Genomic DNA, 25,336 nt, shown 5'->3' with positions numbered 1-25,336 from the left:
GTGTATAGCACATATATGTATATACACATATATTCATGAAGTTAATGAACTGCAACAGAAACATTTTATTTCATATATGAAACAATAATTTTGAACACCAGCAAAAAGACATGCTGGGTTAAAGGGAACTTTCAAAGAAAATATTTCACGTCTTCTTGAGTTCCCCTGATATTTAGGAAATAAAAACCTGAATTTAGATTTCCCACCTGAAGCAAATCAAAAATGCCATCTGGCTATGGTTGCCGTCATTGTTTTAGCACGTGAACTAAAGCATGAAGTCAAGCTGAATTGAAAAAGACTATTTAACTGAACAATGCAAAATTGTTTATTTATAAAATAATAGCCAAATTAAATGTTTATTTTACCTGATTAATGTGATGTTTGCTGCAGAGTCTCAGCATACGTTGTCTGCTCTTCTGGGCTTTAAATGCCCAAAAATTGTATGTGGTTGTGATGCATATTTTGAGCAACAAAAAAAAATAATTAAATATATTTTATTTTGATCTTTAAAAAAACTAACAAACTCGATATAAAAAAATAATAAATAAAAAAAGTAGTCATTCATTTTCCAAAGCCTTGTATAGTAGAGGGATTAAAGAGCTCCGTATATGCATCCAGCATATGTTTGCCGAGGTGTGTTCAATGGCACGACGTTGGAAAGAAAAATTCTGCGCTGTGTTTCTACCATCTCCCGCAAGATGTACGACAACATAGCATCTCTTCGATTCGATGTGGAGAGCAGCGGGGAGACAGTAGCCGGAGCCATGGTGTCCGCAGAGGGCGAGGTGATGGATCTGAAAAAGCCCACCCAAGTTGAGGGGAGGGTGGAGGAATGGATGACAACAGTGCTTCAAGAGATGAGGAGGACCAACAGACTCATCACCAAAGAAGCGATCTTTCGCTACTGCGAAGACCGAAGCAGGTGCGCGCCAACGTTCGGATCTCACGAGCGATTCCGGCAATTCTGTAATTGGAAGATCACCCAATGCGACTTTGTCGCTCTTTTTCTGCCTTGAAGGGTGGATTGGATGTTGCTTTACCAGGGCATGGTGGTGTTGGCTGCCAATCAAGTGTGGTGGACCTGGGAGGTGGAGGACGTCTTTAAGATGCTGAAGAAAGGGCAGAAACACGCTTTGAAGAATTACGCCAAGAAGCAGCACGAGCAGATTGACGAGCTGGTCACTCGCATCACACAGCCTATGACAAAAAATGACAGACGGAAGATCAACACTGTCCTGATAATAGACGTCCATGCCAGAGACATCGTGGACAGCTTTGTGCTGCACAGGTGAGATTTTCAAGTTTCACGTTCATCATCTGTTAGATATTCTGCACAGAGAATAACACTTCTATTATCCCCCAGTATAATGGACGCGAAGGAGTTTGAGTGGGAAAGCCAGCTGAGGTTCTACTGGGTCCAGGAACACGATGACTTATTTGTGCGACAATGCAGCGCCTCGTTTAATTACGGTTACGAATACATGGGTTTGAACGGCCGTCTGGTCATCACCCCTCTGACAGATCGGATCTACCTCACCCTCACACAAGTTTGTAAAAACTCTTGTTCACTTCCTTCGGTTTCTTCTTCCGGTCGGTTTTATTTGACAACGTGTTATACCTGTATTTGGTTCTCAGGCTCTGTCCATGTACCTGGGCGGCGCGCCTGCCGGACCGGCCGGAACCGGAAAGACCGAGTCGACCAAAGACCTGGCGAAGGCTTTGGGTCTTCTCTGCGTGGTCACCAACTGTGGTGAAGGCATGGACTACATGGTAAGGAGCCTGTTTTCAAAGATATTAGACTTTTCAGGAAATTCTTCTATTTTAGAAAATTCAACTGTCTCACCCATCCTAGACTGAGCCCTGGTTTCAAACAACTTCACTGCTGCTAATGATGTATGGAATTTCTTTATTTGCAATGAGAAATGCTCGGGATAAAATCAATGAAACCAGGTAAACCCATTTACCTGGTTGCATTAAATAATTACATTACATTACATTACATTGCATTTGGTAGACGCTTTTATCCAAAGCGACTTACAATAGAGGACATAGGGACTGCAAATACACTTGCAAATACACGAAGCACAGGAAATATACAGAAAAGTAAGCTTGGGTTAGTGAGTTTTTTTTTTTTTTTTTGACAAAGACATACACAAACGTACACACACACACACTGCATAGCCTAACTTGCTGCCTAACCTGATCTGGGGCATCAGCGCAGTAAAAAGTCCTGAAAGAGAACAGTTTTTACCTGTTTTTTTGAAGGTTGAGTATAATAATAATATAATAATAAGATAATATTATTATATTATATATATTATATAATAATATAATATAATATTATATTATATTACATAATAAAATAATAATAAATATAAAAATAATAAAATAAATCCTTAAAATTATTTTGCATGCAGCTTTCAGAAAATTCACCACCTGAAAATGCCTTATTTTTGAACTGAGAGAACTGTGCAGTGTGAAACAAGCATATCTAATTGTATCTATTGGTACATTGTGTGAAAGTGCTACTTTGATAAAAATATCATTTTTATTTTTTCATTTCAAACCTCAAGTCAAAGAACCAGTTTTTGGCAGCAGAAGCAGTTTTCTGCCCATTCATCAGTAATTCAATTTGAGATGGTTAACCGCTAGTTAATGAAGACTATTGGTGGTTAGTCATGCCATGCAATAAATACAGATCAAAATTGACAACTTCTAATAATGTTCACATTGTTATAATAACAGTGGAAATGGAATAGAAACTGCATCTCTTATTTTGAAGGTATAACCTGAAAAATGCACTTTGTTGTTTGTGGATAAAATTGTGTGTGTGTGTGTGTGTGTGTGTAGGCTGTGGGGAAGATCTTCTCTGGTCTGGCTCAGTGTGGCGCCTGGGGCTGTTTTGATGAATTCAACCGCATTGACGCATCGGTTCTCTCCGTTATCTCCTCTCAAATCCAAACCATCCGCAATGCTCTCATCCTTCACCTGACGATGTTTCATGTAAGATCAACACAGTTTTATCCAAATACTAACAAATGCTTCGAAATCATTTATGGATTTTATATATGTAGTCAGTTTGCACTAAACCGTACAAAAAAAAAAAAATTACAACCTCTGCTTCTACTTTCTCATTTTCTCATTGTATCTGCGTGTGCTTTATGCTTCATATCTCATGATTTAATGTTTACTGTTTAATGTAACCATGCACTTTACTGTTAATTTGCACTCTATTATTATTTTGTTGATTCTATGTCACCGTGGGATTGTGAGAAACGTCTTGTACATTCCTTAGTATGTCCAGTACATGCAGAGAAATTGCAAACAAAGCTGCCTTTGACTTGTGCTGGGATAATACCTGCTTTCTTGCCTGTGTTTTTGACTTCCAGTGCCGCTAACTTTATGTTTCCAGTTTGAAGGCCACGAGATCAGCCTGGACTCTCGAATGGGGATCTTCATCACCATGAACCCGGGGTACGCGGGACGCACGGAGCTGCCCGAATCTGTCAAGGCCCTCTTCAGGCCCGTAGTGGTAATCGTGCCCGACCTGCAACAAATTTGTGAGATCATGCTCTTCTCCGAGGGGTTCCTGCTGGCCAAGGTAAGGAATGCACGCACAACTGAAACATACATTGCCGCCATTTAGCTGGGTAACCTGTAGAGATTAGAGATTACAGATTAGAGATTGAGGAAAGCCTTGAGCCTCAGGCCGAGTCGGTTTGTTATCTGTTTCAGGTACTAGCAAAGAAGATGACAGTGCTTTATAAGTTGGCCCGAGAGCAGCTGTCTAAGCAGTCTCACTACGACTTTGGTCTGCGAGCCCTGAAGTCGGTGCTGGTGATGGCCGGGGAGCTGAAGAGAGGCTCGCCGGAGCTCACTGAGGTCGGAGCGAAACGCGATCTCGCATATTACCTTTTTCTTTTTCATGAAAATATATTGTTGTAATCTAGCCTTGGATATACTTTTTTTGCTTTGACATATATTTTGCATCAACATGGTCATGGATATAGAAATGCTGACAATCAAATGGTACTCCTCGTATGTGCTATTTCTCAATTTGGGTTGGTTTCTTAGCTGGTTTTGTCATTAAACTCCAAGGTTTGTGCATGATATACCAAACTAAAAAATGAAATGGATCATTTTGATGTGAACGATCCAATGTTGGTAACATATTACACTGTTCATGTGAGGGTTCATAGGAACATGTCGATCAATGCTGTTTGTCCTTACTCCACAGGACGTTGTGTTGATGCGTGCCCTTAGGGACATGAACCTGCCCAAATTTGTATTTGAGGATGTGCCTCTGTTCCTGGGGCTGATCTCGGACCTGTTCCCGGGGCTGGACTGCCCGCGCGTCCGCTATCCCAACTTTAATGATGCTGTGGAGCAAATCCTGGAAGACAACAAATATGTCATCATGTGTAACCAGGTGTCAGATTAAATCTGTCCAACACAGACTTTCACAGTGTGGTGGAAATTGGGGTTCATCGTGCTTTCTGTCATCGCAGGTGGATAAAGTGGTGCAGATGTACGAGACAATGATGACCAGACACACCACCATGGTGGTCGGCCCAACAGGTGGAGGAAAATCTGTTGTGATCAGAACATTATGTCAAGCTCAGACTAAGTCAGTTTCCAACGTGACCGACCGACACTTCAATTGCACCATTTCATTAATCGGTTTATCTCCAAAAACTTACTTCTGTATTATGTTGTTGTTAGATTGGGGTTGAACACCAAACTGTATCCTCTGAACCCCAAAGCCATCACCGTCATCGAACTTTATGGCATTCTGGATCCCGACACCCGAGACTGGACTGACGGCATCCTATCAAACATCTTCCGTGAAATCAACAAGCCAACAGATAAAAAAGAGCGAAGGTTCGAAAATAAAGGACGGAAAAACTGACTGGATGTAACAAATGAATTGATGATGAATTGCGAATTCCAAATCGTAAAGTAAACCACGCAATTGTTACCGTTTCCCGACAGGTACATCCTGTTCGACGGGGACGTCGACGCCCTGTGGGTCGAGAACATGAACTCGGTGATGGACGACAACAAGCTCCTCACGTTGGCCAATGGAGAGCGAATCCGTCTGCAGGGACACTGCGCCCTGCTGTTCGAGGTTTGTCCCAAATATGAGACCGCTGCTTTTAACCCTCGTGCGATCTTAACATTGTGTTTACTCCCCTTGTCCTAAGGGTCAAAAATGACCCATAAGGCAATCTTTGTACCCTAGTGGTGAACAGCCCACATGGAAACATAAACAAAAAAGAAGTATCACTTTTTCTAATTATGGGGACTCGTTAGGAAAAGTCTTAAAATTTCAAGTTGGAAAAAAATAGGTTAAGGTGTTTTTTTCTACAGCTAAACATGGTAGTGGTTCACTTTTGACCCGCAAGACAACACAAGGGTTAACCTTACGTATACACGCAGGAATATGTCAATAAACGCAGCCCCAGGAAAAATCAAGTACTTGGAGTCAACAGTCCAGAGTAATGGAGAGTGTGGAAAAGAGGTAAAGAAACAGGTTCAAGCAGGTGGAGAAAAGTGTCAGGGGTACTATGCCATAGAAGACTATCAGCCAGAATGAAAGGAAAGTGTACGAAACAGTTGAGATCAGCAACGCTGTATGCTTTGGAAACAGCGACATTGAGGAATGCACGGGAAGCAGAGCCGGAGGTAGCAGAGGTTAAAATGTCTCTTTGGGATGATTATGCGAGGGTCAGTAATGAGTCCATCAGAGGGACAGAACATGTTCGATGTTTCGGGGAGACGGTCAGAGAAGCCAGACTGAGATGGTAGGGATGGAGAATATATTGGTAGACAGATGCTGGAATTAGAGCTGCCAGGCAGGAGGTCAAGAGGAAGACCAAAGAGAAGATTTATGGAGGTAGTGAGAGAGGATATGAAGTTAGTTGGTGTGAGAGTAGGTGATACAGAGAATAGGGTTAGATGGAGAAGGTTGATTTGCTTTGGCGACCTCTGAAGGGAAAAGCTGAAAGGAAGAGAAGAAGATGCAGCACCAGGAAAGAGTCAGACGTCTGTGTTTTTATTTTCCTTTTCCCCCCTGAGCTGTTCTCACTGTTTCTTCAGTCACTTGAAGTTACTGAGAATCTCTGCAGATTTTTTTGTGTGCGAAGGCTTGCGATGTATTTCAGGTTGGAGATCTGCAGTACGCCTCCCCCGCCACCGTCTCCCGTTGTGGCATGGTTTTTGTCGACCCAAAAAACCTGCGTTACACCCCATACTGGCAAAGATGGCTGAACAACAGACCTAAAGGGGTAAAATAAAGAACTGAAAAAAAAAATCCACTGCGTGCAATAACAGAAATGACTCGTAATATGATGATTGAATGTTGTTTTTCTTTTTGTGCAGGACCAAGAAGTGCTGAACAAGCTTTTCGAAAAATACGTGCACAGCTCCATTGATATGATCGTGGATGGCATTGTGGACGGAAAACAGGGCCAAAAACTGAAGACCGTCGTCCCTCAGACGGATCTGAATATGGTATGATGATCAGAAACATGCGCCAAGAATTCACGGGGGAATAAATGTATGCAACGATGAACTGACATGCTGAACATCAGTAATGGCACCCAGACCATTCGGAGCCATTGTGTGTGTGTGTGTGCGTGTGTGTAGGCTGTGGGGAAAAAAAGAATTTCATGGTTATATTTATCAGTGATTCACACTATGAAGGTATTTTTCATTCAACTTCACCAGTTTTAGATTTGTTTTTTGTTTTTTTTTCAAAAGTGCTGGAATTTCACATTTACTGTTCAAATACCAAGAAGGGACATGCGGTGAGGCCGCGGACTGTTGAGCCTCTGCGTAGATTGCACGACAGCTGACTGCTGGCATGCTCTGCACTAAGACACTTTATAGTCTTCACTTGTTACTTAAGACACTTTATAGTTTATTTGTATTTCTTACCCCCCCTTTTTTTAACTGTTGATACAATTTTCTACTATTATTTATTATTGTTGTTTTTCTTGTAACTCTGGCACAACAATTTCCTTCAGGATAAATAAAGTTGTTCTTATTGTTATTATTCTTAAAAAACATTGCTTTCTGTTAACATGTTTAAACACTTTTGCCATATGAACTTCATTTCCAATTTATAGTATTTTTTTGTCAACAATTGTATGTGTCTTACTTGTTTCTTGTGCTGAGCGATCATAAAACGGCTGCGAAGAGCCACTAAGTGAGGCACGCTGTTCTCCTGCCTCATGGTAGGGGGTGCTCGTGCCACTTTGTGAATCTGATTGTGATGACGTCAGTGCCTCACCAGCCATGGATTTCACCACACGTCACTGGTGTGTGTTTGGTGTGTTCAGGTAACTCAGCTGTGCGTGACCTTGGATGCCCTGCTGGAGGAAACTGAGAGCTGCAGGGATGAAGTCCTGGAGTGTTACTTCCTGGAGGCTCTGTACTGCTCTCTCGGAGCAACGCTGCTGGACGACGGCAGGATCAAGTTCGATGAGCTGATAAAAAAACTCTCCTGCTTAACCATCGTACACGAGGAAAAAGCCTCGACCGGGCCCGGAGAAATACCAGGTTACACAAAGCATCTGAATATTCTGATGGCATACATTAGTCACAATGTGATTACCTTAAATCACAAGTATTACATCACTTTCACATATATTATGTTGGATTTTGCAAACTTTTAAAGTGTTTCAGATATATTTTGAAAGTGACCTACAAAGTCAAGATCAAAGGGATAAATACAAAATGAGCTCATTATGTGATCAGATACACATCCATGTTTATTTTAGCATGTTGCTCATCTCCATTCAGGATACCTGCCAACTCTCTTTGACTTCCATTTTGATGGGGAAACCTCAAAGTGGATTTCTTGGAGTAAACTGGTCACCAAATATATCCACGACTCCGAAGTAAAGTTCACGGACATTCTAGGTAAAGGTTAAATATATGAGCTATTTCAGGTATCCATTTGTGTCGCCCGGATTCCAATGGTGTAAACGAGAAGATTGATATGATGCATTATGTGTCGTGCCTTATCTTCATTTACTCTACCAAATTATGAAATGATAATGAGATGCCGTGATTTTTTTTTTAAAGCAAAGTGTGCTACTCATATCTTACCTCCGGGTTGGCAAATCCGCTCACATGAGCACAAGAAATACTCCTTTTTTTTTTACCAGTTTTATCATTTCATGTTGCAACTCTACTCTAGTCCCCACCATAGACACAACCAGAGTGAGCTGGATCCTCAACCAGATGGTAAAAGTGAAGAGATCCGTGCTTTTGGTTGGAGAGTCCGGAACCTCCAAGACCGCAACCATTCATCACTTCCTGAAGTCCCAAAATCCGGATACAACTGTAAGTCAACTCTTGAAATTGTAGCAAATTTAGAACTCGAGCTGTCATTCATTTTTTTTTCTGTATTTTGTTGGTTCTGCTTCCAGATCACTCTGATCATCAACTTATCATGTAGGACAACCTCAATGGACCTCCAGAGGAACCTGGAGGCTAACGTTGAAAAGAGAACCAAAGAGACCTACGGTCCTCCCATTGGCCGGAGACTGATGGTTTTTATCGATGACATGAACATGCCAAAGGTCCTTCCCGCAACCCGTACCCAAATAATTTGTTTTGATATGTGTTTGTTGTGTCTTTAACGTCCTCTGTTCCCGTCCAGGTTGACAGTTACGGCACACAGCAACCTATCGCACTCCTGAAGTTGCTATTGGAGAGAGGAGGCATTTATGACAGGGGCAAGGAGCTCAATTACAAAACCCTCAAAGACCTCGGCTTTATCGCCGCCATGGGAAAGGCAGGAGGCGGCAGAAATGAGGTGGATCCCCGTTTCGTCTCGCTCTTCAGCGTCTTCAGCATCCCCTTCCCGGCTGTAGAATCTCTCCACCTCATCTACGCATCCATTCTCAAAGGCCATACGGAAGTTGGTAGCATCGATATCAAAAGAGTTCAAGGCCGTGGGTCATCCGTGTCGCTCGCGTGTAACACTTTATCAAATGTCGTAGAAATTTGAGGACGCCATCCGAAAGATTTGCGGTAAAGTTACGCACTGCACGCTGGAGCTGTACAACATTATCATCAAGGATCTGCCACCCACTCCATCCAAGTTCCACTACATCTTCAACCTGAGAGACCTCTCAAGAATCTACAATGGACTCACCCTCACCGAATCCAACAGGTCCGACCCAAACGGAAGAATTTATATTTATAGAGGAAGACTTTCTATTTGTTTTCGTCGGTTGATTTTTCTCATTATTCTTACTTAAATGGCCTTTGTTTGATTGAACTGTTTGTTTTTTTTCCAACAGGTTTTCAACCACCACCCAATTTGTGCGCGTTTGGAGAAACGAGTGTCTGAGAATACTCCACGACAGACTCATCGACGAAAGCGACAAAAATTTGGTAATTCTTTTCCCGTTGCTAAATTGAACACAGTTCGTATGTTTTCCGTTTCGCTGGAACTGCAGTGACGGATCGAATATTTGCCGACTACCAGGTTCAGCAGCATATCAAAAACCTGATTGAGGAGCATTTCCAGCCAGAGATGGAGGAAGTCATGAGGGATCCAATTCTTTTTGGAGACTACAGGACGGCGCTGAATGAGAATGAACCAAGAGTCTATGAGGACCTTCAGGACTACGACGCTTCCAAAGCCCTGTTTCAGGTCTGTAAAGCTGTTTATTCATCGGTTATTACCGTCTGCGCCGCAAACATATGACCCGACCCCTTTTCTTGCACTTCACAGGAGATTTTAGAAGAATACAACGAGTCCCAAACGAGAATGAACTTGGTGCTGTTTGACGACGCTCTGGACCATCTGACCCGGTTGCACCGCATCATCCGCATCGACCGGGGTCACGCGCTGCTGGTGGGCGTGGGAGGCTCGGGCAAGCAGTCTCTCACCAAGCTCGCCGCTTTCACAGCAGAGTGTGAGGTACAGAAAACAAATTGAAAACTCCATCATGTGCAAATGAATTCTATATTTGACTTTGCAAGGCACCCATCTAGCAGGAGGCAGAGAGACGAGGCTTTTTCTAAGCATCCCAATGAGATATAAGATGGTAACCGGGGATTTTCGATGCATCTGCGGACGCGTTGACTCTTTTGTTGTGGTGGCTAAAACTAAAACTGCAGATACCAGTCGAATCTTACCGTGGAACAGAAACTATATTTCCTGTATAGCATGCGCACAATAGGTAGAATATACTGTAGTCCCTCACCATATCATGGCTCACCTTTTGCAATCTTATTGTAGCATGTATTTCTAACTCTTGCAAATCAAATTTTTTATCACAGATATTTTGCTGTACCACAGGTATAAATGTATTTTTATATATTTATCATTTAAATTATTTTGATGGTAAAATAAGCATTTTCTAGCCTAAAAAACGTTTGAAAAACATAAAAAATAAAAACATGAAAACATATTATGAGAAATAAAATACTGTACTGTACATAGTGTTCTGAGGAAGATTACACAAAGAAAACGCAGCACTCCTAAGTGTATTGAAAAGGTTAAGAAGAGCATGGGGAGGGTGATAAAGCCTTGAAATATACATAAATGATAAAAATAAAACAATGGTCACTATTTGGCGGATTTTCATTTATGGCAGTTGGCTCTGGAACGTAACCCCTACGGTAACCAAGGGACAATTGTTCATGCAAAACAGTTTTAAGCACGTATTCTCAACCTCCTCTTTCCTCAGGTGTATCAGATAACACTGAGCAGAGGATACAATGAGACGAATTTCCGCGAAGACCTGAAAGCGCTGTATTTAAAACTCGGCATCGAAAATAAGAAGGTGGTGTTCATCTTCACCGACGCCCACGTAGCAGAGGAAGGCTTCTTGGAGCTCATCAACAACATGCTCACATCAGGTTACTCCCACGTCCCGGATTACATTCTGTTTATTTTTCTTTCGGAAAAACCGCTGACTGGTTATTTCGCGATTCCGTCGACAGGCATGGTCCCGGCTTTGTTCCCCGATGACGAGAGGGAGTCAGTTCTCAACCAGCTTCGCGAGGAGGCGCTCAAAAACGGCGCGGGTCCTTCCAAAGAGAGCGTGTGGCAGTACTTTGTCAATAAAAGCGCCAACAATCTGCACATAGTTTTAGGCATGTCCCCGGTGGGAGACACCCTGAGGATGCGCTGCAGAAACTTTCCGGGTACGGTGAAATATTAGACCTCGGTTGTTTTCATCGTCCTCGTCCGGATCGACGGTTTACCGTGTTTTCTCCGCCAGGATTGATGAACAACACGGTGATTGACTGGTTCCTGCCGTGGCCTCCGCAGGCGCTGCTTGCCGTGGCTCAGTCCTTCCTCGGTTCGAACCGCGCACATCGTAACATCCGACAACCTTTTTTTTTTTTTTTTTGGTTTTGTTTTTTTTTTTTCACGCCGCTGTTAGTTACTTTTTTACACGCTTTTCCGCAGGTGGCAGTCCGATGATCCCGCAGAAACACAGCGAGGCTGTGATCGCCCATGTCCGCATGGTTCACGAGTCCGTGGGAGACTACAGCAAGCTGTTCCTGCAGAAACTCCGACGCTGTAACTACGTAACTCCGAAGAACTACTTGGACTTCATCAATACATATTCTACTCTCCTGGAGGAAAAGGACCAGTATATCTTGGGTGCGAAGATGGAACGGCGTCGAGTTCGATCCGAGACGCTCGTTTCCTGTTCTTCTGTCGTTTCTGTGACGGTACCATTTGGCCATTAGAGTCGTTCCTTGTTTCTTTGTCCGGCACAGCTCAGTGCAATCGTCTCGAGGGGGGTTTGGATAAACTGAAGGAGGCCAGTGAGCAGTTGGCTGAATTGAATGTCAAGCTGGCAGAGCAGAAGGTTGTCCTTGCGGAAAAAACAATAGCCATTGAGGCCCTGTTGGCTGAAATAGCTTCAAAAACCGCTGTGGGTGAGTGAATGCCTGCATATCTTTGTTCGGCATTCTTTGGGCTGACAAAAAGCATGGCATCGTCTTAGTTTCACTTGCAAAACACAGCTGTTACAAACCATTCATCATTAACTTTTCATTCTAGCTGAGGAGAAACAGGCTCTGGCGGAAGAAAAAGCTAAAGAGATCGAAGAGCAAAACAAAGTGATCGCCGTTGAGAAGAGGGAGGCTGAAAGTTCCCTGGCCGAGGCGCTGCCGGCGTTGGAGGCGGCTCGTAACGCTCTGCAGGACCTTGATAAATCAGATGTCACAGAAATCCGGTAAACTCCAGAAAAAAAAAAAAAAACAATCCAGATAATTATCTTTGTCATGCCCCTCTATACACGGAACCACCGCGTAAGCTTAAAATTCAAGGTGTAGACAACCAAAGGTTTTATTTTGTTTTCCGTTTTGGCTCTCGCTCCTTTTCAGATCCTTCGCAAAGCCGCCCAAACAGGTGCAGGTTGTCTGCGAGTGCATTCTGGTTCTTCGCGGTCACAAAGAAATCAGCTGGGTTGCAGCCAAGGGAATGATGTCGGAGGCCAACTTCCTGCGCTCGCTGCTGGAGATGGACTGCGATGCCATCGGGAATCAGCAGGTCAAAACTGTTAAAGGTGAGTTTCCTTCGTGATCCGTGGAACAACGAACAAATAATCATTCCAATTCGAGTGCTTTCCTTGTGATCTGTTATGTCTAGGCTTCTTAAAGAACCTTCAGACGACCTTTGAGGAGATGCAAGCCATTAGCAAAGCCGGCTCGGGGATGTTTAAATTTGTCGAGGCCATAGTGGGTTACTGTGATGTTGCCAAGGAGATAAAGCCCAAGAGAGACCAAGTAAGAAACCGTTTGTCTAGACCAGGGGTCGGCAGCCTTTACCACTCAAAGAGCCATTTGGACCCGTTTCCACACAGTAAAGAAAACACTGGGAGCCACGCAACCCTTTTGAAACTTAAAATGAATTGACGCAGCATATGTTTTTTTTTTTTTGCCTTTATGCTACATACAAACAAAATGTGGGTTGCGTTTTTTTTTGAATCAATGAACAACTGCCGTGAAAACGCCACTAGATTGCTGCAAAGTAAATTTGAACTCTGAAATAAAGACATTGGGTTGAGGGTTACTTTTAAGCAAATTACTCAATGTCTATTTGAGTCCTTCTTGTATTGATGAAAAAAAAAAAGGCAAAATTAAATTATCCGCCGGCAGCAAACCAAAAATGCCGTCCTCTCTCTGTGAGCTATCATTTCACTGGCACGTGCAGTCGCTTATTAAGAGCGACAAAAATATTTTAACACATTTTATTTAGATGTTACAAGATCGCCATCATCTTCAAATTTAAAAGCGCATTTTAAAAATGAGCCACGGGTTTGCCGACACAGATGTAGCGCGCAGGAAAAACAGCGCTCCCGTGTCTTTCAGGTGGCACGTTTGGAGAAGAACTTCTTTCAGAGTAAGTTGGAGCTGGAGCGCATTCAGACCGAACTGAGTGCCATCCAGAAGGAGTTCCAGGCCCTCAGAGTGAAATACCAGGCTGCCCGCGAGGAGGAGCAGCTGCTGAAAGAAGAGGCCGAACTCATGGAGAAGAGACTGAAAGCCGCTGACAAGCTCATCTCGGGCCTGAGTTCTGAGAACGAGCGGTGAGATGAAGCCCGTAAAAACCGGCGTGTTTTTCCCTTGCGCCTTCTTTTTCATTCATTCCTAGTTTTCCATCAGGTGGACTCAGGATCTGGAGGAGCTGAGGCAGCGACGCGTGCGGCTCCTGGGCGACTGCCTGGCCTCCGCCGCTTTCCTGAGCTACGAGGGCGCCTTCAGCTGGGACTTCAGGAATGAAATGGTGCACGAAATATGGGTCAAAGACGTGCAGGAGAGAGGAATTCCCTTAAGCCAGCCCTTCAAGGTGGACAACCTGCTAACGGATGAGGTTGAAATCAGCAGGTGATCCGTCATAACCCCGGATTAAAGACTTGACACGCGAAAAAACGATCTGCCGCGTGTGGATTTAGTCTCTTTTTTTCGGCAGCGCTCCACGTCGATTCCCCATCGGGAATCATTTCTCGCATCAAAATAAATGTTGGTTTACAGATGGGGCTCGGAGGGTTTGCCTCCGGATGAGCTGTCGGTGCAGAATGGAATCCTCACAACCAGAGGCAGCCGTTATCCCATGTGCATCGACCCGCAGCAGCAAGCCCTCAACTGGATTAAGAAGAAGGAGGAGAAAAATAACCTCAAAGTACAAAAAGTTTCACGCCCCTTCGTGATATTTGTCGTAGCTTCGGACCAGCGACGCTTCTTGAACACCCGTTTCTTCTCCTCCGTCCTCAGGTCTCGTCCTTCAACGACCCGGAGTTCCTGAAGCACCTGGAAATGGCCATCAAATATGGATTCCCGTTCCTTTTCCAGGATGTGGACGAATACATCGACCCCGTGATTGACAACGTCCTGGAGAAGAACGTGAAAGGCGCCGAGGGACGGCAGGTCATTATGCTCGGCGACAAGGAAGTGGACTACGACCCCAACTTTAGGCTGTACCTCAACACCAAACTGGGGAACCCCAAATACTGTCCGTCTGTGTTTGGAAAAGCAATGGTCATCAATTATACTGGTGAGATCCTCGTGTGTGATTGGCTTCGGGATTTAACATTCAAACGGATACCGATGGTTCTTGTACGATACGTGCAGTGACCCTCAAAGGTCTGGAGGACCAGCTGCTCAGCGTGATCATGGGCTTCGAGAAGAAGGAGCTGGAGGAGCAGCGCGAGAGCCTCATCCAGGAAACCAGTGACAACAAGAAGCTCCTGAAGAACCTCGGGGACTCCCTGCTCAGAGAGCTGGCCACGTCCAGCGGCAACATGCTGGACAACACGGAGCTGGTCCATACGCTGGAGATAACCAAGTCAAAAGCCAGCGAGGTCAGTTTCGCCAGCGAGGAACAGCATATTCACAATCAATATCATTTGCCTTTTTCTGCATGGTGGCGCAGCGGTTGGCACTTCCGCCTCACAGCAAGAAGGTTCTTGATTCGATTCTGACAAAGGGGGGCCTTTCTGTGTGGTGTTTGCAGTCAAAATACGTGCAGTTGGTCCATTAAATTGCCCAGACAGGTGAAGAAGAGGGTGAATGGTTGTATATTTCTATCCGAAACATACTCAGGGGGCGGACAAAACAACTCTGGGGGATGGAGTGTTCGAAATGAATATTTCCGGTTCGATTCCCGTGCTCCTCCTAGCCCTCGAAGTGTTGTTGAGCAAAATACTGAAGCTGTTACGAAGCGGCTACCAACTATGCATGGTTCATTCAGGATTGGTTAAATGCAGAGAAATAATTACCCAAATAGGATTAATAAAGTATTATGATAAAAATTAAAAAAAAAGACGTGTGAACCTCCTGTGACCCTGAGTGCAAGATAACAAGTTGATGAATTTGCCTTTTTCCAGGTGTTTGAAAAAATAAATCTGGCCGAAAAGACGTCAGAGGACATCGACAAGCTCAGAAACGGCTACCGGCCCGCCGCCAAGCGCGGCGCCATCTTATTCTTCGCGCTGACCGAGATGGCTCTGGTAAACAGCATGTATCAGTACTCCCTGGCGTCCTACTTGGAGGTGTTCGACTTTTCGCTGCGCAAATCTCTGCCTGCCTCCCACCTGCCCCAAAGACTGAACAACATCATCAACACCTTGACCTATAATGTTTACAATTATGGCTGCACAGGTAAAAAAACTCAACTACAATTATTTTGATGCCATAGAGCAGTGGTCTCCAGACCCCGGTCCCTGGACCGGTACCGGTCCACGGATCAATTGGTACCAGTCCGCAAATAAATTCTTTCGCGGTACAAATTCTAGGTTTTTTCATTAGACCTTCTGGATCTCAGGGTTAGGATCTTGTATTTTGAAAAACGACCGTGTCCGCCTTTGCCTTATTGCCGCACTTATGTCATTTCACACATCAGCTACCACTAGCTAGCCCATGAAAAAAATGGGCTAGAAACAAAAGTCGCTGGAGAGCTTTTTCGCAGGGAAACGATGAGACCGCAGAAGCGTCGCAGACTGCCAGCAAAAAGAGAGCAGCGTTTTAAAGAAAATATAAAGATTCCTACCTAACGGGTTACGGGTTCATTGCAACAGGCGATACAACAGGCTCCGCGCCTTGTGCTGAAAGGCTAGCTAATGCAGCTATGAAACCCTCAAAACTCTTATTTTTATTTATCTATAATGTTTTTATAAGAGTGCAAAATTATTGCAATTTCTTAATATAAAGTGTAATAGTTGTATTCAGATTCAATACTGACAAAGGGTTTAATTATTTGAACCTCTAACCAGTCCGCGGACGCATTTCCATACAAAAACGTGCCCCTGGTACAGAAAAGGTTGGGGACGGCTGACGTAGAGCATTTCTTAGGACCTTGGTTGCACGACCTGAACTTTTGGATTCACATTTTCAGGTCTTTTTGAAAGACACAAGCTGCTGTTCTCCTTCAACATGACCATCAAGATCGAGCAGGCAGAGGCTAGAACGCCTCAAGATGAGTTGGAGTTCTTTATCAAGGGTGCGTTGTAAAGATATGATTTAAAAAAAAACAAATAAAAAAAAAAAACCTTGAAATGTAAATCCCACCCACCCCTGACCCCGGTGTTTAGTTCCATTTCAACTGACTGGTCTATTCCTCCTCATGTGCAAAGGTAATCTGTCCCTGGAGAAAAGCCAGCGCAGGAAACCTTGTGACTGGTTTCCAGACCAGGGCTGGGAAGATGTAGTGAAACTCGCAGAGCTTTTTCCTGAGCAGTTTGGCTCCCTGCCTGATGATGTGGAGAAAAATTCCAGCGTCTGGAAAGCTGTAAGGAACCACAATGACAGACATCACCGACGGCCTTTTACTTAATTGGCTGAGGTTAACCATTATCTTTTTTTTTTTTTTTTTCTCCTCAGTGGTATGACTTAGATGGACCAGAACAGGCTTCATTTCCCATGAAATACGAGGAGAAGCTGTCAGCCTTTCAGAAGCTCCTGCTCCTGCGTTGTTTCCGCGTTGACAGAGTCTACAGAGCTGTCACCGACTATGTCACCATTACCATGGGCGATAAGTGAGGCCCTCTTTGTTTTTTCGATTTCGCGACTGCCAACGACCGCAAAGACCGAAACGAAAAATGATCCACTGACAGCGACGGACAGTAGCGATAAGAACTTTGGCCGCTCGAGTTTACCGCTGTGTTTTCTTAATGTCCCCGCTCAGATACGTGCAGCCTCCCGTCATCAGCTTCGACGCCATCTACGAACAGAGCACACCTTTCTCCCCCATAATATTCATCCTGAGCCCTGGCTCTGACCCAGCCAGTGATCTCATGAAACTGGCAGAGAGGTCCGGCTTCGGAGGCAGCAAGTTTAAGTTTCTCGCTATGGGCCAGGGGCAAGAGAAGGTACCAATCGCTTCTTTTTTCCGCACCACAGCTGTCGAGCTTTCGGTCCGGTCGCGGGGTTTGAATGCAGCCATTGTCGGCCGTCCACACACCGTCCGGATAAAAGAAATTTGCATTTTCTGCCTCCCCCCGCGGCCAAAGAGACGGCACAATCGTCTCGGGTTGAGGTCGCAGAAAAACGCCTTCCTGCTTCACAAAGCCCAGCAAAGTAACCTGAGCTACTTCAGGTCTCCTCAAGGACGGCTGTTTCTTTGCACCGAGGGCCGCAAAACATCCAGAGTTTTCACCAAGACATCAACCATTTCCTCTTAAAATAATTCAAATAGAGATACTTTGACGAGGGTCTTGGATTAGCTTTTTTTTTTAAAAAAAAAAAAAAAAAAAAAGGGAAAAGAAGCTCTCATGAACCGATGCACCAGAAATGTGCTGTGAATTTGCATTTCTTTTAAAGAAATACAGAATCCCAATCATGTTGGCAGAGTAGAGCAGCTAAATCACATTAGTTAAAAGTAATCTGTCAACTTATGAAAGTTTAGTGGAAGTTCAGCGGTTAGCACCTCCGCCGCACGGCAAGAAGGTCCCTGGTTTAATTCCAACGTGGGTTTCCCCCGGATCCTCCGGTTTCCTCCCGCGGTCCAAAAACATGCACTGGAGAACCTGAATTGGCCAGAAATGTGAATGACAGTGAATGGTTCCATATGTGGCCCGACCATCAACCGGTGACAAATCCAGACCGAACCCTTCCTCTCGCCCAATAACGGCCGAGACTCCGGCCACCCCTGTGACAATGAGTGCAGGATAAGCAGTATAGACGAGGAATGAATGAAAGTTAAGACTATCCATAGTATTGTGTGTCGGCAAACTGTCTCTTTGCCTCTTTCAAAGGTTGCACTGCAGCTGCTTGACATGGCGGTGGCACGTGGCCAGTGGTTGATGCTGCAGAACTGCCACTTGCTGGTCAAGTGGCTGAAAGACCTGGAGAAGTCCCTGGAGAGGATCACCAAACCTCACCCCAACTACCGGCTGTGGGTGACCACCAATCCCATCGAGGACTTCCCCATCGGCATCCTGCAGAAGTCCCTGAAGGTATTGCTCTTCCGCGTTTCACGACGACCGACGTTTAAAAGTGACGTTTTCGCCGCTGCGCTCAGGTCGTGACGGAGCCTCCCAACGGTCTGAAGCTGAACATGCGAGCCACGTACTCCAAGATCTCCCACGAGACCTTGTCCGCCTGCCCCCACCCCATCTACCGCAGCCTGGTGTACGTGCTGGCCTTCTTCCACGCCGTGGTGCAGGAGAGACGCAAATACGGCAAGATCGGATGGAACGTCCCTTACGACTTCAACGAGTCCGACTTTATCGTAAGCGACAAATAAAAAGCTTTTGCTCTTGACAGGCAGTCTGCTGAATGCCAGCGATGACTACAGCGCATCTGATGAAACTTAGCCGGCCATTCCAGTCAAATAAAAACTGACAACAACTGAGTTTGCCTTTTGTTTAACAATATCTAAGTTCCTCCCGGAGTCCTAGTGCCCGGATCCAAACATTGACATTTACTACCTTGATGTTCTTATTATTTTAATTGATGCTGAAATGACATCTGTCTGACGTTAAATTGTCATCTTCCGTCTTGACAGAATATCTAACAGCCTCAGATGTTAAATATGACTCTTAAATTCTTGTCGAAATCTTCTGGTCAGTTCTGAACTGAAGAAGCCTCTCGGATGAGGGGTGAAAAGTCTTCAAAATTCAAGTCCAGTCGCAAGGACGAGAAGATTTCGACAAGAATTCGCCATGACCCGCATGACTGAGAATCTCCACAGGCATAAATCTTAAATGTGCTCCGTTTTTTATCGTAATATCTCTCTTTCTGTTTTTTTAAAAAAAAAATCTCCTAATTGAGTTTTCATTGGGAATCCCAACTGTATCATCCAATGATCTGAACGCGGCGCCCTCACTGTGCTCAACAGGTGTGCATGGAGATCTTGAACACCTACCTGACCAAAGCTCATGACCAAGCAGACAGCAACATCCCCTGGGGGAGTCTCAAATACCTTGTCGGGGAGGTCTGGCTTTTTTTTTTTAATTTTGCCTTTGCTTTTCATAACCACAGCCGTCACCGTTTGCCGCTAATTCCCCCGTTTCGTTGGACAGGTCATGTACGGCGGGCGAGCCATAGACAGCTTTGACCGCAGGATCCTGACCGTCTACATGGACGAGTACTTTGGCGATTTCCTCTTTTACACTTTTCGCCGTTTCCATTTCTTCAGCAACGCCGACGTGCAATACAAGATCCCTCCCAACGGATCCAAGAGCGTCTACGTCGGTCAGTTTTCCGTTCGCGTCTCCGCCGCCGCCGTCGCCTCCTTCAGCATTTTAAAGACACCGTCGCTTACCGCCGTAGACGAGATCGAGGGCTTGCCGCTGGCGAACACCCCGGAGGTGATGGGCCTTCATTCCAATGCAGAGATAGGATACTACACACAGGCAGCTAAAGACATGTGGGCGCATCTCATAGACCTGCAACCTCAGACAGGTACGACGCACCAGGTCTTCTCTTTGTCTTGAAAGATCGCGAGTAAATGCGCGTCGTCGATTACGGTGACTTGCGGCCCTTTTTGCAGGTGAATCCAGCGGAAGTATAAGCAGAGATGAGTTCATCAGCCAGGTGGCCCAGGACATTCAGAACAAGCTGCCCAAGCTATTCGACCTGGACGTGATCCGGAAGCAGATGGGAACGGACATCTCCCCGACCTCGGTGGTGCTGCTCCAGGAGCTGGAGCGCTTCAACAAGCTGGTGGTCCGAATGCAGCGCTCGCTGGCTGAGTTGCAGAGGGTGAGGAGGCAAACGCTTGCATTTTTTTCTTTTTTTCGCCGTCTCCTCGGCCTCGTGTTCTGATCCCCGCCTTGTTCCAAGGCTCTCGCCGGCGAGGTTGGCATGAGCAGCGAGCTGGACGAAGTGGCTCGCGCCCTGTTCAACGGTCACATCCCCGCCATCTGGAAGAAGTTGGCACCCGACACGCTCAAGTCCCTCGGCAACTGGATGATCCATTTCAAGAGACGTTACGAGCAGTATGATAGCTGGGTGAGAAAGGAGCTGCCTGGGGAAAAAAAAAATGAAATCTTTTATCTATTTTAGCGTTTTTTGTCTCATCTGCGCATGTGTATTACCGCCTCCAGGTTAATAATGGGGAGCCAAAGGTCATGTGGCTGTCGGGACTTCAAATCCCAGAGTCCTACCTCACCGCCATGGTGCAGGCCGCATGCAGAAACAACGGCTGGCCCCTGGATCTGTCCACGCTGTACACGGAGGTGACGCAGTATCGCAGCGAGAACGAGATCCTCGACAGACCCGGGCAGGGTAAGGAAACGGCAACGCCGGAAGTCCCGATCAAATGGCGCAAAGGTGTAAATGCGGATGAGTTGCGACCTCTCCTTCAGGCTGCTTCGTGTCCGGCCTCTACCTGGAGGGGGCTGATTGGGACCTGGAGAACAGCTGCCTGGTCAAGAGCGAACCCAAAGTTCTGATTGTGGAGCTGCCCATTCTCAAAGTCATACCCATAGAGGCGCGTTGTCTCAGGCTACAAGTGAGAACCACTTTATTCACATATACCGTAATTTCTGGACTATTAGGCGCACCTGAATATAAGCCGCAACGGCTAAAAATAACTAAATATATAAGGCTGCACTTGTCTATAAGCCACAGGTGTCCATGTAGTTACATGAGATATTTACGCAGAAAGATGTTACACAGAAACATTTTTTTTTACTTTTAATTAAAGACATACCGGTAACATCCACAATATATACTGGAAATGCTTTTTTCAAACAGTGCCTGTAACATAGCTGATGAAGAAGATTAATAATAAGTAATAACACAAAGAAAAGTCCATACATATATTTTCGATCCCCGCTTTGTTCTACTCCAGCTGATCACTATCTTCATCTTCCTCCTGCGCATTAAAACCATTCAAGTCGTCCTCTTCGGTGTCAGAATTGAGCGGCCGCAGAATATCACGGTAATTTCACCGGTCTGATATGATGAGGCTAAATGTTTTGGCAGCATGAAGCTCAAATTAATCCATAAATTAGGCGCATCATTGTTCAAAAGTAGCGGCTTATAGTCCGGAAATTAGGGTTAACATTTCATATATATTGACTTTTTTATTTTTTCAAATGTCTATACGCTTTTGTGTGTTTGCACCGCAGAACACACTCCGCACGCCGGTGTACACCACGTCTTTGCGGAGGAACGCGATGGGAGTGGGCCTGGTTTTTGAGGCGGACCTGTACACCACCGTGCACATCTCCCACTGGGTGCTCCAGGGAGTCTCCCTGTGCCTCAACACCGACTGACGACCGTCTCTCGGTTCGAACTCTTCCGGTTACGAATAACCGACGGGGACTATGATGGCCTGTAATAAATTTTTGACAGAAAAAGAGAAACATTTGCGAGCCGACTTCATAGATTTCATGTGTTTCCTCACTAGATGGCGGCAACTCACCCTTTGCAGTAGTGCCGCAGGGGAGTCTCCAGATGGACCAAAGTTACAGCTCCTTGATCTCTTACTTCTTTGTTTATCGTGTTTCTAAAATTCACGTCACTCATTTCTAACTCTCAGGGTTTGTTTCCCGCGCAAAATGGAAGCCGCCGATTTCTCTCGCCGGAGACCGAGAAAGGCGCCGCGTCCAGTGGAAACTCTAACACCGCTGAAGTTTTCCTTCCCAATTAGCTTCTTTTTTTGGGGGGTTCCCGGCGGGCGTCGGACCAGCGGATCCACCGCCCTGCTGGCTCACCGTGCTTCGCTGTGGTCAGATCGCCATAGCCGATGAAGATCTTGAACGGCGGTTGGAGGACTAACCGGCTCGCTCAAAGGTCCCTCAAATACACAATCAGAAACTGCGAGTCGGATCCAAATTGCAAGTCATGATCAGTCGTGATGGGTTGCATATTACTCATACAGGGATCAGCCAAATAAGGAGGGGATGCAATGAGATCCTAATTTAGGATCGAGATTGTCGGGAGGGACCGCGTCCCGGATTTCACCTACAAGATGTGTTTGAGAATTAAGGAAGAAGCTCCAGGAGAAATGAAAGATAGAAAAAAACCAGTCACCTCAGTGGAACAGAAACCCCATCTCCTTCCCGACAAGCCAAAATTATTCTCAGCTGCTCATGACCGGGAGCAGGAGTGGGATTTACATGAACGCAAAACCATACCGGTTCCTGCTCGGCACCACCGACACCACCTGCAACCTGGCTCAGACCCGTGGAAATGCCGAGGGTACCCCGAAACATAAACCACCGACACCGCACTCCTCCAGCACACCCAGGCTTTTCTGATTTCTAAACTCCGTTCGCTGTGATTGAGAGCAGGTGGGGTTGTTTCTGCCCTTCCTTCTCCCCGTATCTTGGTGGCCTCTCGGTGCCAGGCTCCGGCCTCCGGCATCTCCCGCAGTGTGAATTCGTCAACACCGCCTCTGATCGGGTGAGAAATCCCCCCATGATTAAATTAAAAAAAAAAAGAAGAAAGAAAGCAGTCGCACGCCTCCTATAGCTCCAGCTGCTGCTTCCTGCTCTGCCCATGAGACCCGAGAAGCGCAGCCACCCCGACCACAGATACACATCTTTGGGCCCGGGTCCTCGCTTTCAGCGCCAAGTGTTTAGCTTGGACCCGGACCCACGTTCTGTGGTTCCGCTCGCTTGCGCTGTAACCCTACATGTCCCGCATTTTATAGGCAAACGGGGTTTTCCTGCCACCGACCCTCCGCTTTGGGCACCGGTGGCTTGCTTCAAATCACAAATGCAGTAAAAAAAAAAAAAAAAAAAAAAAAATGTGGATACCACTTTTTATTTTATTTTTTTTTCTTCAATAACTTTTCAAACCAGATTTAAACAGAGCTTGAGGCTAATCTGATTTCACAGGCAGTTGCATTCACCTTAACCCTCCTCCTCCTCCTCCCCTTCCCCCCAGATGAGGCGGTGATGCAGCCCCCCGATCCTGCATTGTCCTCCAGAGAGAAACGGGGCAGGGTAACAGGAGCCGGTAGGCTGTGCTTTTTCTTTCTTTTTTTTTCTTTTTTTTTCCAGAAAAAAAAAAAAAAACACCCAAGGAGGCTATAAAAGTGCTTCCATGCCCGCCGCCGTGGAGGCTCTGCAGCCGGGCGGTGACAGACGGCAGGTCCGGCGTGGGGGGGGAGACGGTCCAGACCTGCAGCAGGTAGAAAAAAAATAAAATCAAAATTAAAAATCAAAATCTGCACTTCGAGGCTTTACATTTTTATTTATTTTTTTAATTTGGACTCACAGAAGGGCTTTCACGGAGGGGAAGTGCGCGTCTGGATGGGACGCGCGTCCCCCCGCGCCCCCCTCCTCCCACTCCCCCCACTCACCGCGGCTGTTTGTCACACGCACGCACACACACACACACACACACACACACACACACGGGCTGGATTAACTGACCGGTTCGCTTTCTAACTGGAGAGATTTCATTGAGGAAAAAAAAAAACAAACTTCAGTTCTCTGGCCCTCCTTTGGATGCCACGGAGATGGCGGGGGCGCGCCGACCGGGGAGCGCGTCCGCGCCTCGCGTGGAAACTTTGCCGTGGACGCCGCCGCCGCTGCTGCTGCTGCTGCTGCTCCTCTGGATGACCGCGTCCGTGGACGGGACCTGGAAGACGGGACTTTACAAAAGCTACTCGGCCGGCACGCAGCTGAGCAGGGACCAGACGGCCGTCTCACACGCCTCCGTCTACCAGAAAAAGTAAGAACCCCCCCTTCTCTCCTCTTGCGTCGTTATAACGTGGTTATACCGCGTTATTACGCCGTTATTACACCTTTATAACGCACAGGCTCACCACGGTGGTCTGCCACCCCTCTTGTCACCTTACGACGATGCAGAACTCCCCATCCATGTACCGGCTCTCTGCATTTGCCTGTTCCTTCCTGTGCTGGCATGCTGGCAGGGCAGCTTTTTTCTTCTTTTTTTTTTTATTTTTATTTTCTCGGACTCTCATCCCCACAGCCCACTCCAGCCCTCCGTGACGTGAGGATGCAGGAGCACCAACTTCTGCAAAAAAAAAAATCTCGCTTGACAGACTGCGGAGCACCGCAGGAACTGCTTCTGTTTGTGTTTAGTACTTAAAGATAATGCACATAGATAGATGTGTGTGTGTGTGAGGGAAGGGGGGCAGACTCGGGTGAAAAATTGGATGCAAAAATTAAAAATGACGTCGACGGAGGCAATTGTGCAGGAGGCTCTCCAGACTAAACACACCCGGGCAGGAGCTTCGCTTCCCTCCTGGACGGAGGCAGGCAGGTTCTCTCCGGCAAGAGGACATTTCCCATTTCGGAACCCCACCTCCTCCTCCTCTGGTTCTGTTTGTGAAAGAGGTCGCGCCCGTGGTCCGATAGTGCACGTGGCCCCCCTGGACAGGGGTTGAGGCTCTCAGGTGTCCCTCCTTGGGCTCGCCGCTCTCTCTGGCTCTCCTCCCCTTTTTTCAGCCAAGTCCAGATGTTAGTGGACATGTTTACTAAACACAAGCAGCTGGGGCCTCCTCCGCCCGCATCTGGGCCCCGTTTTTGTGAGCGCCGGTTTTGCAGCGGGGTCCGTCTCTGCTCGTGAGCGGCACCGAAGAAGGGCCCCGGGGGGAGAGGAGAGGGCCGCGAGGGGTCGACGGGTTCAAAGAGGCGGCGTTTCCACCTGCCGCCCGGTGGGGTCGGTGGCGTGTCGACAAAACCGCGGCTCCCAACTCCTACCGAGGTCCCGTCCTCATAAGGGCCCTTTTCTCACACCCTTCTCTGTTGTGACGTTTTTTTCCACTCCCCCCTCCCAAATCAATGGGGATTAACACCTCTTGAGTAATTTGCGTGCCGGTGCGGTCACTCCGCCGAGGAGCTGATAAAGCGTTCGCTCACCCTTGTCGGACAGGAGGGCTCCATCAGCCCAGAAGGTTGATGTCGGGGGGGGTTCGATGGAA

At 46.3% G+C, this 25,336-nt stretch overlaps 2 protein-coding genes across 3 annotated transcripts in view; both read left to right on the top strand.

Moving 5' to 3' along the window:
• The window catches only part of dnah10 (dynein axonemal heavy chain 10), a 31,351-nt gene extending 9,528 nt beyond the window's left edge, over positions 1-21,823 (top strand). Inside the window, exons 29-78 of the mRNA XM_086174384.1 lie at positions 699-922; positions 1,019-1,288; positions 1,364-1,547; positions 1,636-1,770; positions 2,851-3,003; positions 3,413-3,601; positions 3,736-3,882; positions 4,238-4,429; positions 4,509-4,627; positions 4,723-4,881; positions 4,993-5,128; positions 6,165-6,287; positions 6,382-6,513; positions 7,344-7,563; positions 7,807-7,926; positions 8,207-8,352; positions 8,439-8,591; positions 8,672-8,932; positions 9,015-9,187; positions 9,318-9,411; positions 9,506-9,673; positions 9,755-9,943; positions 10,716-10,887; positions 10,972-11,175; positions 11,253-11,333; positions 11,444-11,641; positions 11,761-11,922; positions 12,047-12,221; positions 12,373-12,554; positions 12,638-12,774; positions 13,360-13,577; positions 13,654-13,875; positions 14,023-14,170; positions 14,263-14,542; positions 14,620-14,849; positions 15,375-15,648; positions 16,382-16,486; positions 16,620-16,774; positions 16,867-17,021; positions 17,171-17,354; positions 18,240-18,440; positions 18,506-18,715; positions 19,325-19,420; positions 19,509-19,680; positions 19,759-19,890; positions 19,979-20,190; positions 20,272-20,439; positions 20,535-20,715; positions 20,796-20,941; positions 21,564-21,823. Of these exons, the coding sequence (XP_086030510.1) occupies positions 699-922; positions 1,019-1,288; positions 1,364-1,547; positions 1,636-1,770; positions 2,851-3,003; positions 3,413-3,601; positions 3,736-3,882; positions 4,238-4,429; positions 4,509-4,627; positions 4,723-4,881; positions 4,993-5,128; positions 6,165-6,287; positions 6,382-6,513; positions 7,344-7,563; positions 7,807-7,926; positions 8,207-8,352; positions 8,439-8,591; positions 8,672-8,932; positions 9,015-9,187; positions 9,318-9,411; positions 9,506-9,673; positions 9,755-9,943; positions 10,716-10,887; positions 10,972-11,175; positions 11,253-11,333; positions 11,444-11,641; positions 11,761-11,922; positions 12,047-12,221; positions 12,373-12,554; positions 12,638-12,774; positions 13,360-13,577; positions 13,654-13,875; positions 14,023-14,170; positions 14,263-14,542; positions 14,620-14,849; positions 15,375-15,648; positions 16,382-16,486; positions 16,620-16,774; positions 16,867-17,021; positions 17,171-17,354; positions 18,240-18,440; positions 18,506-18,715; positions 19,325-19,420; positions 19,509-19,680; positions 19,759-19,890; positions 19,979-20,190; positions 20,272-20,439; positions 20,535-20,715; positions 20,796-20,941; positions 21,564-21,710 (8,634 nt within the window). The 3' untranslated portion in view covers positions 21,711-21,823. The remainder of the gene's footprint in view (positions 1-698; positions 923-1,018; positions 1,289-1,363; positions 1,548-1,635; positions 1,771-2,850; positions 3,004-3,412; positions 3,602-3,735; positions 3,883-4,237; positions 4,430-4,508; positions 4,628-4,722; positions 4,882-4,992; positions 5,129-6,164; positions 6,288-6,381; positions 6,514-7,343; positions 7,564-7,806; positions 7,927-8,206; positions 8,353-8,438; positions 8,592-8,671; positions 8,933-9,014; positions 9,188-9,317; positions 9,412-9,505; positions 9,674-9,754; positions 9,944-10,715; positions 10,888-10,971; positions 11,176-11,252; positions 11,334-11,443; positions 11,642-11,760; positions 11,923-12,046; positions 12,222-12,372; positions 12,555-12,637; positions 12,775-13,359; positions 13,578-13,653; positions 13,876-14,022; positions 14,171-14,262; positions 14,543-14,619; positions 14,850-15,374; positions 15,649-16,381; positions 16,487-16,619; positions 16,775-16,866; positions 17,022-17,170; positions 17,355-18,239; positions 18,441-18,505; positions 18,716-19,324; positions 19,421-19,508; positions 19,681-19,758; positions 19,891-19,978; positions 20,191-20,271; positions 20,440-20,534; positions 20,716-20,795; positions 20,942-21,563) is intronic.
• Positions 21,824-23,407: 1,584 nt separating this feature from the next.
• emid1 (EMI domain containing 1) overlaps positions 23,408-25,336 on the top strand; it is a 63,350-nt gene continuing 61,421 nt past the window's right edge. For both annotated transcript variants that reach the window (XM_086174187.1, XM_086174188.1), the window contains exon 1: positions 23,408-24,120. In XM_086174187.1, coding sequence (XP_086030313.1) covers positions 23,906-24,120 — 215 coding nt within the window. In that variant the 5' untranslated portion in view covers positions 23,408-23,905. The remainder of the gene's footprint in view (positions 24,121-25,336) is intronic.

This window comes from Fistularia commersonii, chromosome 26 (genome assembly GCF_037954325.1).
Source record: "Fistularia commersonii isolate RoL2024-O1a breed Wild chromosome 26, RoL_Fcom_v1.0, whole genome shotgun sequence".
NCBI classification, from domain to species: domain Eukaryota; kingdom Metazoa; phylum Chordata; class Actinopteri; order Syngnathiformes; family Fistulariidae; genus Fistularia; species Fistularia commersonii.
Note: the sequence above shows the minus strand (reverse complement) of the source record. Positions and strands in the feature narration are given on the sequence as shown.